The 19,853-nt window shown below is 64.3% G+C and overlaps 1 protein-coding gene across 6 annotated transcripts in view; it reads right to left on the reverse strand.

The window, feature by feature from the left end:
- Arhgef10l (Rho guanine nucleotide exchange factor 10 like) overlaps positions 1-19,853 on the reverse strand; it is a 111,539-nt gene that overhangs the window by 37,697 nt on the left and 53,989 nt on the right. For 4 of the 6 annotated variants that reach the window (XM_076861175.2, XM_076861170.2, XM_076861171.2 and 1 more), the window contains 11 exons: positions 18,222-18,299; positions 17,100-17,279; positions 16,134-16,250; positions 14,907-14,999; positions 13,719-13,892; positions 10,166-10,311; positions 8,732-8,746; positions 8,324-8,505; positions 5,849-5,964; positions 5,408-5,535; positions 3,988-4,088 (listed from right to left, as the gene is read on the reverse strand). In XM_076861175.2, the coding sequence (XP_076717290.2) occupies positions 3,988-4,088; positions 5,408-5,535; positions 5,849-5,964; positions 8,324-8,505; positions 8,732-8,746; positions 10,166-10,311; positions 13,719-13,892; positions 14,907-14,999; positions 16,134-16,250; positions 17,100-17,279; positions 18,222-18,299 (1,330 nt within the window). The remainder of the gene's footprint in view (positions 1-3,987; positions 4,089-5,407; positions 5,536-5,848; positions 5,965-8,323; positions 8,506-8,731; positions 8,747-10,165; positions 10,312-13,718; positions 13,893-14,906; positions 15,000-16,133; positions 16,251-17,099; positions 17,280-18,221; positions 18,300-19,853) is intronic. The other 2 variants (XM_076861172.2, XM_076861174.2) reach the window with 1 other exon arrangement.

Raw genomic sequence — 19,853 nt, forward strand, 5'->3', positions numbered from 1 at the left:
TGGGTGCACCTCCCTCACTGCACACGCACAGCGCAATTTATTGTCATATATATTTTTCATGATCTGACCTTCTCCTTCCAGATGGTGCCGTCCGCGTCTACAATTGGGAACGTTAAAAGGAAATGGAGTCGTTGCTCCCCATCTGCCACAGCCATTGTTCCCTCACAACACCATCACGGCTGAGACCAAACTGGAGCTGCTGGCTGACAACTGAAAGCCCGCTCGGGACAAGCCACATGCAGGACTGGCACTGATGGCAAGCCGTGATTTCCAAATGACGTTAACTGGGGCTTATTTAGTGCCCAACTGTGCGTGCCAGCACCCACCGAACACCCTGGGACAGACAGGGCAGCTGGGGGTGGGAAGCTACCCCCAGCCCAAAACAGTCCCCTTGATTTGCTGGGAGAGCCCTCTTCCACCTCGCTGGGCAACACCGCGCTGGGTACTGAACCTCTCTGAACCTGTGGCCTCGCCTAGAAGATGAGAGGATCGTCCCCACATCTGGAGTCTCACGGTACTGGGAAGCTGGGCGCATGCCCCACGCAGCAGGCCCTCGGAACAGTGGCCATCATGCTCACTGCCCTCGCTGCCGGGCTGCCCGTCTGGACTACGAGGAGCTGGTCCCTCTTTGGCCCTGCCCTGCCTCTCCAGCCTCACCGGCCTCCCAAATCCGACTGAGCTCAGTCCCACTGCCTACGTCGACTGTCACAGTGGCCCCCGTGGACAGCCCAGGTGTCAGGCTGGGCAGAGCCCCAGTATGCGTCTGTCACCTGTTGGCCAGGGAGGCCAGGCAATGGCCACGGCCTTCCAGAGCCAGGCTCCGTGACCAGTGCCCCGGCCCTCCCTGGTGGGGCCTGGGTGGCCTCCGGCACCAACCCCTGGGAGAGTCTCCAGGGCCACCGGAGATGGAGCTGAGGGCATGCTCAGCACGCTGCCCTGGCCACGATCAGTGGGTGGACTGGCCGTCACTGAGAACACCGAGGCTGGACAGCTAAACGGAACCAGCCCTGCACCCCGCCCATGTCCTCAACCTCAGGGCGTCTCTGAGTGTGGGCCCCGTGGCCAGCCAGGCCCAGGTCCTCTCAGGAGGTGGGAGAGGCCCCAGGCCAGGACTGTGCAAGGGCCCGGAGGCAGCACCTGGAGAGCCAGAGGAAGGGGACTGAGGGCGCCCCCGCCTCACCTCGGCTGCACCCGCGTCCGAAGCCTCCTCAGCTGCAGGCCAACTGGTCAGCCAGGGTGGGAGGGTGCCCTGGCCCAGCTGAACAGAGCCGGTGTGACCCTGGGCCACTCACCCCACCGTGGAATGTGGACACTCCTCGTCCCAGGGGCTTACCTCACAGCTCCTACGGCCAGCTCTGGCTGTCCCCAAACCTTCCGCGCCCCTCATGGGAGCCCTGGGCACTTGTCCCATTTTCTAAGTCCCAGGCATCTGGGGTCAGTTTGCTGAGGTCACCTGACCCAGAAGCGGCAGAGCTGGGAAGCGAATGCAGATGGTCACAGCCCCGTGGCACCCGGCAGGGACAGCCTCACTGACCTTCACACCTTGCTCCACTCCGCCTGGAGGTGGGGCTCGGAGGGCTCTGCCTGTCCCCAGACCACAGGACCATGCTGGGTCTGTGCTGGGCCCCCCGGTCCCTGCAGGGCTCCCTGCCCATCCAAGAGCAGAATGGAAGCCCCCAGACCCTGGCTCTGCAGCACCTTCCGACCCTGACCCCCTGAGGCCCAGAGGGAGGAAAGACAGAGACAATAAAATACAAGAAAGGAGCACCGCCTTGGGAGCACAGTGCCCTCCTCCGCCGGCAGGAGCCTCACAGCTCTGAACAGCTCTCACTGGCTCCCCCCCACCAGGCCTGCAGCTTGAAAATAAAAAACCAAAGTGGCAAAATAAAAGGAACAAATTATTCAAGCCCCAGGGGGACCCAGGCATTCAAATCAGATTTCAAATGACTCTCCTTCCCCTGAAGTTTCCGCTGCAGTGAAGCTCTGCAGAGATAAGCCCGTGACTGCCCAGCCCAGCCCCGCCCCCCAGCCCTGCCCCTCCACCAGCGCTGCCCCCCCAACCTGCGCCCCCCCAGCGCCCGGTCCCTCAGCAAAGAGAAGGGGATCCACAGGGAGGTTCATCTGCCTCCAGAGCAGGTGCACAAACGGGGCTTGGGCATTTGCCCAGGGCACAGCTCGGGCGCAGTGGGGAGGGAGCATGTGGCCCGAGGCCTGGCCGGAGTCCACCTTTGCCCTTCTGAGGCCAGAATCCCACAGCCCTCCGCCAGGGACAGCAGCAGGGGCGACACCATCCTGATCCCCAGGGACTGGCTGGGGAGAGGCTCTCCCTGTCCCTCCTGAGTCACCAGCTCCGCCCCTCCCCTGCCCACTCTGATACCCTTCTGCAGAGGCCAGAGTGACCCCCCTGGACCTCAACATGGGGGCAACACTGCCCACTCTCCAAGCCACATGATCGGCTCCCAGCATGCCCAGCACAAGCCCCCGGGCCCAGCTCTTCTAGACAACCTGCACCCCAGCCCAGCCACGTGCTTCCCTCCCTGTCCATCACCAGCACTGGCCACTCTGGCCTTCCCTTTTTCCCCATTTCAGGACACCTGAACTCGAGGGCCCTAGGCCTGGATCAATTCACCCAGATCTCTGCACAGCTCTGAATGTCACCCTGGCAGGCCGCTCAGTGGCCCCAAGGCCTCCCGCTATCCCTTCGCAGGACAGGTCCCCTTGCTGATTTGCATCTCATCTGATGTCCACCTGGCCCTTCTAAGGTCAAGTTCCTGGGAGCAAGGCTCTCTCTGGGTTTCGTCACTGGTCTTTCCCCAGGCCCAAGATGACTGCAAGACTCCATAAACGGGGGTGCTGTGGACAGAGGAGAGCCACAGGCAAAGGGCCCGACTCCTTCCCACGGCGACTTAAGGCCTACTGGAGCTGGCGCTAAGGCAGGAGGGTCTCAAGCCCAAGGCCAGGCTGGGCTGGGGGTGTGGCTCCGTGGTAGAGGGCCCTGGGTCCAATCCCAGCACCAAGAAAACCTACTGGAGATGTGCACTCTCAACTGTAAAGAGGTCACCCCAAAAACCAAAGGGAAACGGAAAGTGCCCTGCCACTGGCTGGGTCAGCACGTGGGACTCCAGAGGCAGGAGCAGTGGCGGCTCTGACGGGTGGGAGTGGGGCCTTTCACCAAAACTCTGAGCCCAGCAATCCCAAGTCATGAGCGGTGGCGCGGCCAGAACCCCGCCACGGGAGAGCAGGACGGCGGGGAGGGCCGGAGCCTGGCTCGAGGCTGGCCGCCCAACTCCCCAACCCAGAGCTGCCGTGGGCTGTGCGACCTCACGCAAATCACTGCCCCTGCCTGGGCCTCAGGACCCTCAGTGGTGAACAGGGTCCACGGAAGACCCACCCAGGGTCACTAAAAACTAAACAAAAAAGACGGTAAAATGCTCAGAAAGCGCTGGCCACAGGGGAAGCCCTCAAAACGCTCCCTGTCCACCTGCTCCCTGTCCACCTGCATCGGCAGCGCGGGGCGCAAAGGAGAGCGCGCACAGAGGCCTCTGGTGGAGCCTCGGCAGAGTCTGACCTGCCTCGCCGGGACGGTGAGGGTCAGCTATATTGAGATGTGACTCAGTGACCACAACCCACCCCCTTATAAAGTAGATAGGCCCCTGGTTTCCAGCACATGGGGCGGGGGGACCGCCACTCCTGATTTTAGGATGTTTTCATGTCCCCATCAGGAGAACCTTCAGTGGCCACTCCCTACCCCCACCCCCCTCAGGTCCCCGGCAACCACCAAGGTGCTTTCTGTCAATGTCAAGTCCACAGTGCAACACAGGGACGCTGAGCTTAGAGAGGGCAAGTGACAATCCGAGGTCACAGGGACTCAGGACTCCAGGTGCTCCTCTCCCGAGCCCCCTCCCCGCAGCTCACAAACCTCGCTGCCCGTGGCCCCTGGACGCCCCGTCCCTCTGCACCCCCCAGATGCTCCCCCAGGCTACTCACGGAGTCCGATCTTGGCCAAATGCAACCTGTTGACCCAGGAGATCTTACTCAGGGGGTTGGGGGTGATGAAGACCACCATGAAGCTGATGGGGCGGCCGGACCTGCAGCGAGAAGGACAAGGGTGGGAGCGTGAGCGCCCGCTATGAGGCCCAGCTCCCTGACCCTCGCTCGGGTCCATGCCACGTGCGCTGGAGACTGGGGGGACCTGCTCAGAGCAGTGGCCAGCAAGCGGCCTGGAAAAGCTCCGCCCTGGGGAAGGGCTCCCTCCACCCACCAAGACCCAGGGAGGAGGTGCCTGGCCAGAGAGGCCAGCCTCGCTCCCCAGAAGGCCCCAGGCACCCTGGCCCTGTGCCTGGCAGAGCCAGCTCCACCTGGCCGGCTCTTCCCAGGCCTGTCAGATGGCCGTGAGCCTCTGGAGGGAGACGGATCCCCGGGCTCTGCTCCCAGCACCTGCCCGGGCAGCTGCTCCGTGTTTGCAAGTGAACACGTGAGTGAATGGGCCGGCCAGAGGTCACTTCTGTCCACACACCACCCCTCACCTCTGACCAGCAGGTGCCCCTTAGAGAGCTCTGGGGACAGTCCTCCACACGGGCCACCCCCCAGGAGGCAGAGAGGGCACTGTCACTAACCTCCTGGTGGGGAGTCGGGCACGCAGAGGGGAAGGGTGCGGCCAGGCCCCTCCGCAGGGACCTTAAGCTGGAGGAGAGCTCAAGGCTGCAGCCTCCAGGCTCAGGTGGAGGCCGGCCTCTGACCTCAGGGCGCCGCTCTCCTCCTCCCTCCACCAGTGTCCTTATGACACTCTGTCCCCACCTTCCCTAGTCCCCAGGACAAAACCTGCACAGGGAGCCCCTGGCTGCCCAGCCTGGGCTTCGGAGCCAGACGCCAGCGGAGCCGGCCCGGCCCCTCACCATGTGGCCTGGGTCTGCACGTGGCCCTCCAGGCCTCCCCTCCTCAGGGTGGAAGGGTCAGTAAGACCCCCGCACACCACCTGGGATGGCCAGACAGGTAACTCCCGTCTCCACAAGGCTGAGCCGTGAGCTCCGTCACCAACCCTGACACGTCAGCAGGACCTCTGAGCACAGGACAGGACAGCACTGGGGAGGCTGGGCCTGGGGACAGGACTGGTGGAGCACGGTGTGACGTGGGTGAGAGGGACAGTCTGCAGCAGGACCAACCACAGCAGAGTGTCCAGGCGCTCCTGGCACGCAATGGCACCCGTCCATCCAGTTGGAATCTTTTCATGAACACCTACTGCGTGCCAGGTGCTGCCCCGGGCACAGCCCACATGGGAACACACCTGCTCCCACCACAGCAAGCTGACGGGCAGGACGGCCCCAGGTGCCCCCTCTCCAAATCCCCCACCTGCAGGTGGCCCAGCTGAGGTGGCAGCCCCCTCCCCCTCGTGGAGACGCCCCCTCACTTGTCGGGCTTCCCAGGAAGCAGGAGCCGCAGGCGGCACTTGTTGGCCGAGTGGATCTCCTCCTCCTTCACGCGCATCAGCCTCTGCAGGGCCAGGCACCAGTCCTGTGCCACCGTCATGTTCAGGTTCTAGGAGGGAGGCCCAGGTCACTGCACAGCCTGGGCCCCAGAGAGCCGCAGGAGATGCAGCAGGAGGCAGCAACTCCAGAAGCCCTGGGGCCCTGGCTCGGGACCCCCTGGCCTAATTTCAGAGCCCACCCCGCAGCCCCACTCGGAGAGGGGACACCCTCCTGGCCAGCTTCCGTTCCAGCCTGGGGCAGAGACCCAGGAAGGGGCGGCGAGACCACCAGCCACTGCAGAGAACCAGAGAGGCCTGAGGCCGCTGCCTGGGGTCAGAGCCAGGGGTGCAGCCCAGCCCAGCCCAGCCGGCCCAGGCGCACACCTGGTAGGTGCCGTGCAGCGTGCTGATGAGCAGCGTGATCTGCTCCACCACCGCCAGGTCCTTCTGCAGGTCCTGCAGCTCCTGGAAGAGGCGCGGGGGGCCCAGGTACACCTTGTCTGGGCGGAGAAGAGGCGGGGCTCAGACTCGGCGTGCGGAGGGCCAACGAGAAGCCAAGAACCGGCTCACGTAAAAGGGAGAGCCGCCATGCTGGGAAGGTGGCCCTGGGGACACGGAAGGAAGCGCCCACCGTGGGTTTGCCCCACAGCTCCCAGAGCAGGAGGCGCTGAGTCCAACACCAGGGAGCAGTACAGGCGCCTCGAGAGATGGGCAGCTGTGCCCGAGAGCAGAGGGCTCCCCGTGGGCAGGGGGTGGACAGTGGCAGGGCAAAGCCACTGCGACTGAGGAACCTAGAACAGGAGGTGTTCCGCCTGCGGAGGACCCGCTGTGGGGGTGCTGTGCCAGGTGCTGGGAGAGCAGGTCCTGCTCTTACGGAGCCAGGGCCAGGGTGGACAGGCCGTCGGGAGGACAACCAATGAACCACAGATGGTGGAAGGAAAGAGATTCAGGTGACGGGCCGGTGGCAGGATGAGGGTCTCTGGAGATGACCCAGGGGGCGTGGGGGCCCAGGGGAGGGCAGGAGGGAGGAGGAGGTCCCCCAGAGCACGGTGGGACCTGGGCTGTTTTCACTCAGCCGCGGGCCACAGCCTGAGGCTTGTGGTGTCCAGGGAGCAGAGGGGCCCGGGGTTCAGTCAAGCGATCCCCCAACGAGCAGCTGCACACCCCACTTCCCCAGGAGGCACGTGTTGGGGCTCCCACAGACCTTGACACTGGGCTAAGCTAAAAGGTCACCAGGTCAACAGCAAAAAGCAGAACGGGCTTGGGATGTCAGGGACACACTGACCCCGAGCAAAGGCCAAGGAAGGCTATGCAGTGACCCAAACGGGACTGGAGGGAAGCGTGGCTCACCCCAGGGCACCTGGGACAGGCACAGGACCTCCCCGGAACCTGCAGGAGAGGCCGCGTCCCCACAGGGAGCAGCTGGGCTTCACAACGCATTGGTCACACTGAACTAGCGCTGCTAACGGGGACTCTGCTGTTTCGAACTTTGTTTTTTCCAATTTGTGACCTCACCCTGGGCGTTCAGTAGCTCAATGGCCACAGGCAGGACAAGATTCTGCAGTGCTGGGGCAGTGCCCTGCCACTGAGCCGCACCCCCGCACTTTGCATTTTATTTTGAGACAAGTCTTCAGTTGCCCAGGCTGGCCTTGAACTGCCCCTCCTCCTGCCTCAGCCGCCCAAGCAGCTGACCACAGGTGTACGACACTGGCCAGCCCAACCTCTCAGGGGTCTGGCCAAGGGATGTGGAAGGGGCTCCCCCAGCAATAGCCCCAAATAGTGTGGAGGGAGAGGAGGGCAGGTCAGGCCACCGTGCCCGAGGGAGGCAGGCAGGCCACGGAGTCCTCAGGGCCCCTCCTGCCTCCCAGACCTGGAAGTGGGTTCCAGGTGCCCTCCAAGGGCGAGGGCAGGCAGAGCGGCCGGTCCCCAGAGCTCCCAGAACTGCAGAGCTGAGGCCACCCCTGGCCAGCCCCTGGCCACCCTGGGCCACCCACTGGGCAGAGGTGTGGGAGGGGAGCGGGAGCCCAGTGCCCGTGCCCGTGGCTGGTGACCTGGGCACAGGTCCCTTCCTGCTAGCCCTGCACTTTGGCTTCCCTGCCCCAGGCTTTGGGCAAGAGCCACAGTCACTAGCCCCGAGGGGACCTGGGAGCCCAGGCAGGGCAGGCCAGCCTGGAGTCACCAGGAAGGCTGCTCTGAGGATGTGGAAGGACGGACGGACGCAGGAGAGGCCTGGGAGGCTCAGGTGTGCGGGCTGTGGAGGAGGGGCACGGCCACCGGGAGCCAGGCAGGGTCAGCAAGGTCAGCAGGGGCCAGGGCAGGTGAGTGCCCCCAGGACAGGCTCAGGGCCTCGCCCCGAGAGCACCGGGAGGCCACTGGGTGGGGGTGACACACACCGAAAAGCCAGCTCCAGTGACAGGTGGAGAGGGACAGGAAGGGACAACGGTGGCGAAAGGAGAGCAGCAGTGCCTACCGCAGTGGCCCAGGGGCACAGGGTGGCCAACGTGGGGGCAGAGAGCAGACGGAGAAGCGTCCAGACAGGGAGTCGCAGACCCCGCGGAGACAGCAGCACTGGGCCAGCGCAGGGTGGGGGTCTCCTGGCCCTCCCGCTACAGGGAGTTAGGCTGAGTCCCAGAGGACCTCCAGCCCAAGTCCCCACCCCGGGCAGGAGGTGGACGTCACAGCTGCACTGTGCGATCAGGACAGCTGGGGGCTGGGTGGGGAGCGTGCGCGTGCTGGCCGGGCTGGGACTGGGCAGGGGTGGCGGGAGCCCCTGAGACCTGGGGGCTGAGAGCCAGCGGAGCCTCTGGCCCAGCGCCCATCACCTGGGTCCCCAGCCCGGCAGTGGCCGCGGGTACTCACTCTGTGCCTGCCCCGAGGCGGGGGCCTTCTTAGCGCCGGCGTGCTGGATGAGCACGTTGTCCTTGTCATAGGCGCCACCGTCCTGCCCCACCTCCACCACCTGCACCTGGGGCAGCGCCGTGTTCCACTTCACCACGTACTTGGGCCCCAGGGGCACCAGGCTGCTGATCTCCAGCTGGCCCCTGCGGGGACAGGGAGGACACGTCCTGCAGAGCCCGCCACCGCCCGCCAGAGGCCACAGAGCCCGCTCCTCAGCACAGCAGCCGCCGGGCCTCACGCGCCCAAGCACGAACCTCAGGCAAGACCAAGCCGGGCAGAGCAGGGAGCCCTCGCCAGGCATCAGCACCAGGTGCCCAGGCCCCGGCCCCAGACCCAGAGCCACATGCCCCCGAGCCCCAGACCACCTACCTGCTGCTGGCGGGCCTGAGGGAGAGACAAGGGGAGGAGCTGGTTACTGGGACTGAGCGGGTCCTGTGGCCCACGAGGCTGGGGGCAGCCACTGGCTGGCATTGGGAGTGGGAGGAGGGACAGGTCCTGGGGGTCAGGGCACCAGAGGCCAGGTGTGGGCAGAGGGGACCTAATGGAGGCCAGGCCTGCTGTCACCTCTTTCATAGGGGCCCTGCCTTGTAGCAGGGTACCATCCCAGACGAGGACACCAAAGCTCAGCTGGCTTAAGTGACAGCTCAAATCACAACACCTGATTCCCCAGCGCTGGGCCACCAGCGCCCACTGTCACCCCTCCCTGGGGCCTGAGCAGGAGGGAAGGGGGACATGGATCGCCCTGGGACCAGCACGGCGCCTAGACACGGGGACTTCAGACTCCCAGCACGTGGACAAGGGACAGAGTGAGTTACAGGCCAGCCCCCGTCAGGACGCCCCACTTCACAGCTGACTGAGCGCGGAGTCTAAGTCAGGCCCCAGGCGCCTGCCCCACCTCCCGGCACGCCCTGCCACTGGCTGGGTCTGATCACTGCAGCTGAGGCGTCCCCCGCCCCCCGCCCCAAGCTTGGGCATCCCTGCTGCTGCGTTGCTGCCAGGATGACTTAGAGGGCTCAGGTCACAGCTGGAGTTCCCAGGGACCATCTGGGGAAGGGCCACGGCCCTTGACACGTGCAGGGCCAAGCAGGGGACACGTGTGAGTGACCCAGGCCAGGTGGGGACACAAAGGAACCCAGAGTGTGAGCCCAGGCTCCAGGCCTGTGTCACGGGTCTGGGTCTGAGGGAAGCCAAAGGCTGCAGCCCTGAAGTCCCCAGGAATGGAACGCACGGCTCCCAGAGGCCCGAAGCGGATCAGGGCCCCGCCTGCAGAACCTGGTCGCGGGTCTAAGGAGCCCCCTCAGCCCTGCTGGCTCTAGTCCTTCAGGCTGAACCCCACCGTGGCCCGGGAGGCACTGCACCTCTGGCCCAGAGCGGGGGAACCAGGCTCCCGCAGACTGAAGCCACTGGCTGTGGGGGGAGGGTAAAGGCCTGTGCCGAGAAGTCTGGGTAGAGGAAACCTGACTTGAGTTAAAGCAGCAGGGATTCAGGTTAGACACAAGGAAGAATCTCTTGAACTTCAAAGCTGTCACGACCCAGGAGGCTTCAGTTACCGAGCATGGACTCCTAGAACAGGCCGCTCTGAGCAATGGACAGCTGTGCCCAAGACTGGGGCTGCTCCCGGGCCTCTCCACGTCCTTCTCAGCACTAGGAACTTGGGCCGAGAGGATGGTGGAGGACCAGAGACCTAAACGGCGCTCACGTGGGACCCCACCACAGACAGGCCTGCCAAGACACCAGTAGGATGGACGAGGTCCCTGAGAGGGCAGCTGCCCAGGGCCACTCGCCCAGGCCCAGGGCACTTACTTGAAGTTGATGTTGGCACAGACCAGCATGTCATTGAGCAGGAAGACCCTGCGCTCCTTGGACTTGATCAGCTGCCCGCGGTCACCGTACACAGTCTCCGTCAGCGTCTCACACAGCAGCAGCTGCCGCTGGCCAGAGGTCAACAGCTGGGAGGGGGCAGGGGGAGTCGACGTCAGCATCCTGGTCCAGGGGCTAACGGACATCACCCTGCCAGACACGGAACTCCCCCACACAGAAAGGGAGCCGAGACTGGGAGAGGACGGAGACGGAGCCTCCCTCCACCTCTGGACAGGAAGGCGGGGGACAGGCCCTGAGCTGTGTGCCCAGGGAAGGCCAGGGAGCCTGGGCCCCTTTGCAGGAGCTGGGTCCAGCAGCCAGACGCCCCTTCTCAGGTGAGCCAGCACTGCCAGGTCCCTGCAGCAATCCTGTGACCACCTTCCCCAAAGCCCGAGCCCCACAGCCACACAGGCCGGCTGGGAGCCCAGCGGTGCACCCCTCAGCAGTGGGCACCTCAGGGTCCCCAGGAGGACCAGCTGCTCAGATCCACGGGCAGGCACAGGTGACGGGGCCGGCTACACGACCCACAGAGCCTGGAGCCGCAGAATGCAGGCCTTGGTTCAGATTGGGCGTCTCAAGACAGGGACGCACCCAAGAGCAGGGAGGCCTGCTGGGCACAGGAGGCACACCCGCAGGCCACCGAGTGGGGCACACCATGGACGCCCCACGGAGCCCACGCAGTGTGGCTGCTGGCCACGGTCTTCACCGTGGAGGGGCAGGGCCTCTGCAGGGACACAAGGCCTGCAGGATGGCCTGGTGGGGTAGGGACAGACCCGCCCTCAGTGACGCCCTCTGCCCAGCAGGCCTAGGACTCTCGGGTCCAAAGCCTCTGAGCTGGCATCTGCCGATCCCAAAGACACCAGGATCCTGCTGGCACCAGGACCACCAGCTGTCTCCACCCCCGGGCACCAGGCACCGGGCACCACACTGGCACGTGCTATTCCACACCTCTGCTGGCTCAGCCCCACATCCCAGGTGAGAAACAAATTCCAGGGTAAGGTGACATGCCCAGGGCCACTGCCAGCTAGCGGATGGCACAGGACACAGCCAGAACCCTCGTGTGCCGTGCAGCCGGCTCGCTGCCTGAGGAAGCCATGGGAGGCCCACTGCCCGACTCACAGAGGGACTCGGGTCCCACGGGGTCCACTGCCCAGCTAAGGCCGGGCTCCTGCCGAATGCCAGCTCACAGGGACACTCCGCAGGCCGAGGGACAGCAGGGCACCCAGGAGAGCCGCCAGCGTGCCAGGACCCACAGGGGAAGAGGAAAGTCCCTGGGCTCTGGCCATGGCACCCCCACCCTGAGCAGATGAAAGAGAAGCCCGGGGGCTCCTGAGTCGGCCGTTTTGAAACAGCCGTAAAGTTCCGTTCTGGCGACACTCAGTTTCGCTTCTGCTTCTCCTGGGTGACAGCGGGAGGGTGATCACTGACCATGTCTCCTAACTGGCCAGGACTGACCAGGGAGGTCAGGAGAGCGCACTGTGAAGCCACCACCCCCTCCTCACGAGAGCATCCGCCTGTCCAGCTCGCCCCCACTTGACAGAGGCCCAAGGCCCATCCAGTGGGGCTCCCTGACCTCTAGCCAGTGACCACAGGCCACTGCCCAGGTCTCCATGGGGCGCAGAGAAGAGAACAGAAGGGCTCTCACCAGGGAAATGCCAAGGGGTTGGCCTCCACGCGGCCTCAGCCCCAGCGGCTGCACAGACGGGAGCCAGGCGGAAAGGGCCGCTAGGCCACAGGGCAGGGAGGGACAGAGCCCCTGAGTGCCAAGACCAGCATGAGTGGCCCAGGCGGGCGGAAGCCTCTACTCCAGAGAAGCCCAAACAGCCCACCTGCGTGGGACAGTGGAGTAGCCCTGCCGCAGTCGGTGGGGACCACGCATCCCTCACGCTGCCCTGATCCCAGTGGGCATGTCCCCCAGGGGAGGCCCAGCCCTACGGGGCTTCTCTGTGGCTCTCGCCCTCCAGCCAGCAGATATGCTACGGGGGAGGTGGGCACGCTGCTGAGGGCACAGAGCCACCCAGGACGGAGGGCGGAGCGCCAGCCCTTCCAGAAGAGCCGCAGGTCTGAGTCTTTGGCACATCTCTGGGTTTTTAAATGTTGCCAACTTCCATTTTCTTAAAAATACTGTGTGGGGGAAGGGCGCAGGGGCACCTGCTGTGTCCCCAGTGGCTCCGGAGGCCTGAGGCAGGAGGACACAGGCTCTAGCGCAGCCTCAGCAACGTAAGACAGGCCCCTCTCGAAATGAGAACTGCAGGGCGGCGGGAGGCTCAGCGGCAGAGGCGAGCCTAGCGCCCTGCGGCCCTGGGTTCAGCCCTGAGGCCGGAGCGTCCTGCAGCGCAGGACACCTGAAGCTCAGAGCTGCGAGGACCCTGCAGGTGACCTGGTCCCAGCCTCTTCCAAGACGGCGACCCAGGCTGGGGAGCAGTGCGCGTGGGAAAGACTGCTGCCCCTTGCCGTCCCGCTGCGCCTGCCGCTGAGAGCTCCCCCAGGCGCTGCCAGCGCCAGCCTGAGCCCCACCGTCACCCCCAGGGCCCCCAAAGACCTGGCCCCACACGATGCCCAGCCCCAAAGAACAGCCCTCGAGCAGCTGTGGGGCAGGTCGCCTCGCCCTGAACCACCAGCCCACCTCCTCCCTCCACGGCCAGAGACGGTGGGCAGAGGGCCTCCTGTTTACTCTGAGACTCGACCTTGTGTCCTAAAAACACAGGTCTCCACAGATACACCTGTAAGCCTTTCAAATTTTTTTACTAAAATGTTCCAAAGTGCCAATCCCAATGCATGGCATGGATTTGCATCCTTCTTAAGGGCTCTAGCAATGAGGATTTGTCCCCCAGTTGCCCTGAGCATCAGGTGCAACTGAACTCTCCTCATTTCAGAGGCAGCAAGTAGGTTCAGAGAGGTTGGGAGATTCCCCTGAAGCCACACAGCAAGAAGAATAAGGGGTAAAATCTGGATATAAACCCAGATTCCAAACAGTGGCAATTTTTTGTAACCCCAGCTACTTGGAAGGCTGAGGCAGGAGGATTGTAAGCTAGAGGCCAGTGTGTCTGAAAACAGCAACTTGGCCAAACTGCACTTCAAAAAAAAGGGCTGGGGATGTGGCTCAACAGCAGAGCCCTTGCTGAGCGTGCTCAGGGCTTGGGTCAGTCCACAGTGCCAGGGGAGAGTCCACAGAGCCAGGGGAGAGTCTACAGAGCCAGGGGAGAGTCCACAGAGCCAGGGGAAAGTTTTTTTAATTAAAAAAATTTTTTCAAACCCAGACTCCCGAGCCCCTGTCTCATGACAGCACTAGGTCAGCACAGCGGCGTCTTCCCCGAGGAGACACCAGCGAACAGGCTCCTCTGACCCTAAACCAACACCAACAGGACCCTGGGGTCCACTGGGGACCTACGCCTCGAGCGCAGGTCTGGGGGCTGGAAAGCGAGACTCCCCTCCCTCAGGGACTGGGCAGGGCGGCGGCTGGGGCCAGGAGGAAGCCCCGGGGCCCTGCACACACCTTGCTGAGGCTGCTGCGGTCGCTGACGCTCTTGGTCAGCTGCTGGATTTCGGCCACCTGGTCAGCCAGCCGCTTCTGTTCGTTCAGCTTCTCGGCCAGCGTCTCCAGCTCCGTGAGGGCCAGCTGCAGCGAGAGCCTGTCGGGGTGGCCCCTGGGGGTGTTCTTCAGCATGTCCTACGAGGGCCGGGGAGAGCTCGGCTGAGGACGCACCCCAGCAGGCCCTCCCCGCCTGAGGTCAGCCGCGCCCTAGGCCGCCTGCGCAGACCAGGTCTGAAAGGAGCCCAGCTTGCAGCCCAGACAGACGGTACTGGACATGGAAATAGCCACTGAATGAAAAGAATAGAATAAGCGTGTGGATCTCTCTGGGTACGCGCCCAGAAGGACTGAGGGCAGGGTCCCGAAGGGACACGAGTCCACCGCAGCCTCGTTCACAGGAGTCGGGATCAGGAGGACGAGTGTCCACCAGCGGGTACACTGAGGAGCCAAATGCGGTCCACATTCAGAAGAGAACACCCTGACCCGGGCCACACCAGGGGCACACCTGAGGATGGGCGCACCCTGAGGACGGGCGCACCCTGAGGACGGGCGCTGAGCGAACAAAGCCAGCCATGAAAATGATCCCCCTCAGGAGCTGCCGTGGGGGGGTCTGGGAATGATGGTGACAGGCTGGGAGAGGGAGAAGAGCAGGTTCTGGAGATGGCGGTGGCTGCAGGACAGCGTGAAGGCCCTTAGTGCCACTGAGCCACAGGCTTCACATGGCTGAGATGGGGCAGTGTGAATGCGTGGTCAGCACTGGCCAGCTGCAGGGGGAGGCTGAGTCCCTCCCACGGTCCCACAGCTCTGCCCGGGGAGAAGGAGACGCCGCTGCGCCCTCGGCCTGCGCCTCCCGGCAGCGGGGACAGCCCCCTGCTCTCAGGGCCCTGTGCAGGCTGAGGCTCCCTCAGGTTCTCTGGGCTCCTGCCGAAGCCCCCGCCTGGCCAGGCCAGGCCCAGGGCACTGTGCACAGAGGGAGTGTCCTTCCTGCCCTGGGCAGAGGCCAGGTCTGCTGCTGAACCGATTGGCCCCACTGCAGGAGCAGAGGTGAGGCCGTGGGTCAGGGACGAGAGTCCAGCCGGCCCCCCACCCCGGGAGGATCCCCCGGCCCACGGCCACTCCCTGAGGGTCTGGTCACCAGAGCCCCAGAGGTACCTGAAGCAGGAGGATGAACTGCGGGAACCTCTGGATGGGCTTCACCATCAGCCCGTAGAGGGTGACGCGGTCCGGGCTGCATGCCTGCCGCCGCTGCAGGGGACAAGGCGTGTCCTTTGATGACCTTCTACAGGGAGATGCAGCGCCCTGGCGCCCACACATGGCCCCCAGGCCTGGCTGCTCTTCCCAGACCCCAGACCCTGCTCAGTCCCAAGGCCTGGTCCACAGCCAGGGACCTCCCCGCACTCGTGCCTGCCATCCCCAATCAGGGGACTAGAGGACTCCGTGGGTCTCTGAACTAAGGACAACACTGGGATCTCCGACTTTGGACTCGTGAGTCCGACTTCAACAAGGAGTCAGACAACCCTTCCCTCCATTTAAACCCAAAGCAGAGCCGGACCAGGTGACAGGTGGCCACAGGACTTACATTAAGCTCCCAGTCCACGGCTCCATCCACCGGTCACCTGGTCCTAGCCTCAACCCTGGCGACCCACCGCTCCCCCGCAGTCCTCTGTCCCCACTGACCCCAGCTCAAAACTCTCCAGGGCTCCCACTGCCTGAAACACCCGTCCTAGTCCCTGGACCTGCAAATCCAGAAGAGCCCAAACCAGACTCAGCTGGACCCCGGCCTCTCCTCGGACTCCCTGCCAGGAGCCCAGGCTCCCGGAAGCCAGAGACATTTCCCTTCCAGCCTCCTGCCGCTGACCTCTGCCCCACGACCCCCACACCTGGAACACCCTGTCCCACCACCCCCTGCCAGGACCTGTGGAAGCCTGGCCCCCCTGGCTCTGCTGGATGGGGGCTCCGGCAGGCTGGGCCACCTCGGCCAACCGTCCTCCCAGGGGCGGCCAGGGAGCGCGGCCAGGGCCACGCAGGACCCTGAGGTTCCCAGCCCCCCCACCTCTACTCTCCTGTGTGACGCCCCACAGTGGGGACCGTCCTTTTCTTCTGCAAAGGGGCAGCAGCCTGACTCTGCACCTCCAGGCCAGGCCAGCAGGACTGGCCACAGGGAGGCCCACAGCAGAGCCCCTACTGAGGCTCAGGACGACCCTGGCTGCCCTCCAGACCCTCCACCTCCCCCTCGCCCTCCCTGGCACAGGAGGGGCTTCTTCCCACGGGAGTGGGGCCCCCAAGGGCCACACCGTGACACTGGGCACTCGCACACCCTCCCTCCTGAGCAACCCCCTGCCCACGCCCTGGCAAGAGGGGCCCGGGCACCCTGGCCACCTTGAGGAACTCGAGGAACGCGGGCTTGGTGAGACAGGCCTTCTTGATGATGGACATGGCGCTGGTGAAGTTGTTCACGTAGTCGCTGTACACGTCCAGCACCATGGACTTGGAGAACTGCAGGGGGCCAGGGCCGGTCAGCAGGGAAGAGGCGGCAGCCAGCGCCCACCCCATGCTGTCTCGGGGCCATGCTTCAAGGGCACCGCCCGTGTGACCAACAAGCCTTCAAGGTAAATGGCTCTGTCCCCCATTCAGGTGAGGAACAGGGCTCAGAGAGGTAGAAACTGTCCCAGGCCACAGGGGCTGGGGGCCTTGGGGAGGGTGGGACCTGACTTTCACTACGTGCTTCTCCACTAACCCCAGCCCTAACTGTAGGGGACAGTGGCCCTGGCCCCGCCAGCAGCACACCCAGGACGCCATGGCCTACTGAGCAGATCCACAGTTCACAAAGCCACTTTTCAAGCCCCATGACCTACAACAGATCAAGTGGGGCCCACGGACCTGAGCCTCCCGCCTCCCAGAATCCCGGGAGCCCTGCAATTTCGGTTTGGAGAGCCAGCCCCCCTCACGCCACAGATGGGGGCCTGCCTGAGGCCACTTGGCGGGACCCTGACCAGGGCTCCCCACCCACCCTTGGGCCTCCTCCTGGGGCCAAGAGCAGCATCTGGGCCAGGATGACAGCAGTGGCAGGTCACCCCAGTGCTTGGCGGGGAGCCTGCCACCTGCCCAGAGGCTGCCCACAGTGGGCAGAGCCAGAACCATGCCCTGGCACCACGGTCTGGCAGACCACTCTGAGGACACCCAGGCACTTCCGGGTGTTGTACCCACCCCTGGATTAAGCCAGGAAGACTCGGGGACCCTGCCCACCTGACTCCACAAGGTGACAGGCAGAGGCGGGTGACCCTGCAGCCAGACTGGCTGTGGCTTTACCTAGCCGGGCCGGGGAAAGAGTGTGGGGACACCTACCGAGGCCACAAAAAGATCCCCAATCTTCTCGGTGGAGTCCCACTCGGCCACGCGGGAGGACAGGGCGATCTGGAACATGGAGTGGCAGTGCAGGACCTCCTTCACGCGGAAGAACACCGCCTGACACTTGCGGGCACTCAGCACCTTGGGCTCCGTCTCCATCAGCGGGTCACGGTAATCCTGGGGGCGGGCGGAGTGGGGCCAAGTCAGCCCCCCCACCCCCTTCTGTGGCAACCCAGAGAGGACAGAGGGAACTGGGTGGACCACAGGCAATCCTTCCTGCAGGGGGAGAGGCACCCTCGCTGCTCCCCGTCCTTCTAGAAGGTTCCGTGAACACAGTACTCCTGGCCTCTGCCCGCCACACCCCGCGACTTCTATGCTGAGCTGGGCTGTGAGCAGAAGTGTCTCCCACGCACCACCCACCTGTGGGGAGCCCCAAGGCCGAGGCTGGTGGGGCTGGGGGCTCTGTCCCAGAGCGTGGGAGGTCACAGCATCTCCTGGGGTCCCAGACCCAGCGCCACTCTCCAGCCAGCTCCTGATGTCCGCACCTCACCCCGCCTGAGGCCTGGGCTCCCTCACTGTAGGGGGTGTCAGCGGCACCCTCCACCCAACTGTTCCTCCCCGGGTGGCCTCTCTCTGACACCCCAGAAGATTCCTGGTCTTGGATTCAAACTGCTGACCAGGTCAGCACACCTCAGAGATGGGTCCCAAGCACCTTGCTAGAGATCCCGGGCCCCATGTGAGAAGGAGGGGCATCATACCCTGCTCTGTCTTGGGAGCCCCAGGATGATGGGGAGACATGGCCTGGGCCCCACAGGCTCCCCAAGAGGCCAGGAAGACACAGTCACTTCCTGGCATGAAAGAGACCACAGGCTCTCAGCTCCCCCCCCAGAGCCGCTCTCAGGTCTCCGAATCCCGACTCCTTTCAGAAAACACTCGCTCCAGTGAGCACGGAAGACTCGGGGTACTGGTGTCCTGTCTGGAGTCCTGCTGTCCCCATGATACATACAGCGCTGGCTCTGGGCCCCTTCCCCTCAAGGTCACTTGGTCCCCAACTGCCCCTCATGAGGTATCCCTCGGGGACCCTCCCTGCCCAGCCCCACCCCGGAGCCCAAGTCGCACCTGGAGTATCCGCTTCAGGGACTCCACGTAGCTGCCCTCGCTCTGCACGATGGAGCCCAGGATGTGCCTCCGGATCACCTGCCCGGGCCAAGCACAGTCAGCACTGGGCACCCGCGCAGGGCCGGGGACGCAGGGGAGCAGCTACAGGACGAGGGTCCAGCCCTCCCAGAGCCACACCTGGGACCACTGGGGTCCGCAGGGCTGTGCTGCTTCTGCAGCCCACCCACCCAGGCTGCGGCCAGGGAGACGGGCAGGTCCCCAGGTAAGCGTCTGCCCAGCCTCTGCTTGCACATATCCAGGGATGCGGGGGTCACCACCTCTGCTCCAGGGGATAAGAGTGACCCGTTTTGGGAAACACTAGCAGGGAAGCTGGAATTTCAGTGCCCACCCTGGTTGTGGACGGAGCCTTGAGCAACCCCTTTGCACAGGACGGTCCTTGGGGTGGCCTCCCTCAGCTGGGCCTCCACAGCCCCTTCCCCTTTCCCTCTTGCCATCCCCACTTGTCCTCGGCCTCCTCAGCACCCTGGGAAACACAGGGCAGTACTGCCTCCACCACAGATGACCAGCACCCGCCAGACCCGGGGTGACCACATCCCACACCCCTGGCTCTGGGGGGCAGTAAAGTCACCTGGGGATCCTTAAAACATGCTGCTGCCTGGATCCCACCCAGACACTGTGACTCCTTTGGCACAGGCACCACCTGGGCATTGCCTTAAAATCTGCCCAGGTGACACAGGTGCAGTGGCGCACACCTGTAACCCAGCACCTCAGGAGACTGAGGCGGGAAGATCTCAAGTTCAAAGCCAGCCTCAGACCTGTCTCAAAATTTAAAAAAAAAAAAAGGTCTGGGGATGTAGCCCAGTGGCAGAGCACAGAGAGCACCCCAGGATCGACCCCCAGCGCCAAGGGAAAAAATGTGCCCAGGTGACTGTTTTGTAGCAAAGCTGGGGTGGTACTCCCAAAAGGAGTCAGATATGGGAGGCATCCAGACGGCAGCCTGTCCACCTAGATCCAAGGCCGGGAGGGTGACCCTCACTCCACCCCTACAGCTGTGCAGAGAGTCCATCAGGCTCCTCCTCCTGCTCCCACTCCACCCAGACACAACTTCCTCAGCTTTGCCCGCTGCCCCGCCCACAGCCCAGGCCCAGGCTGGTCTGCACAGCCCCAGCAGATGGACACGGCCACTGTCCTGCAAGCTGCCCCTCAGGAGTCCCAGAGGCACCAGAGCAGAGTTCTGAACCCCAGCACCCAGATGCTGGACCGAGTGGCTGCCTGGGGCCGGCTGTGCATCCTAAGCTCCTCCAGCAGCTTCCCTGGCCTCTGCCCACCAGAGGCCAGCAGGGACCCTGAGTCATGACAACCAAAAACATCTCCAGACATTGTCAAATGTCCCTTAGGAGGCAGAAATCACTCCCAGAGCCACAGGCTGGAGCCAGCATAAATGCCTGGTCCAGGAAACAGAAGGCGGCCGGGCAGCAAGAGGGGCCTGCTTGGAGGGCAGGAGGCCGCCACGGGAGGCTCAGCCCCGCCGGCCCAAAGCAACGCAGGTCATGGCTAGAGCCGGAGGTGCCACCTCAAACGGTTCCAAAGTCAGGCAGGTAACACCAGAGTGGGAAGCTTGTGTACTGCCAC

This window comes from Callospermophilus lateralis, chromosome 7 (assembly GCF_048772815.1).
Source record: "Callospermophilus lateralis isolate mCalLat2 chromosome 7, mCalLat2.hap1, whole genome shotgun sequence".
NCBI lineage: Eukaryota > Metazoa > Chordata > Mammalia > Rodentia > Sciuridae > Callospermophilus > Callospermophilus lateralis.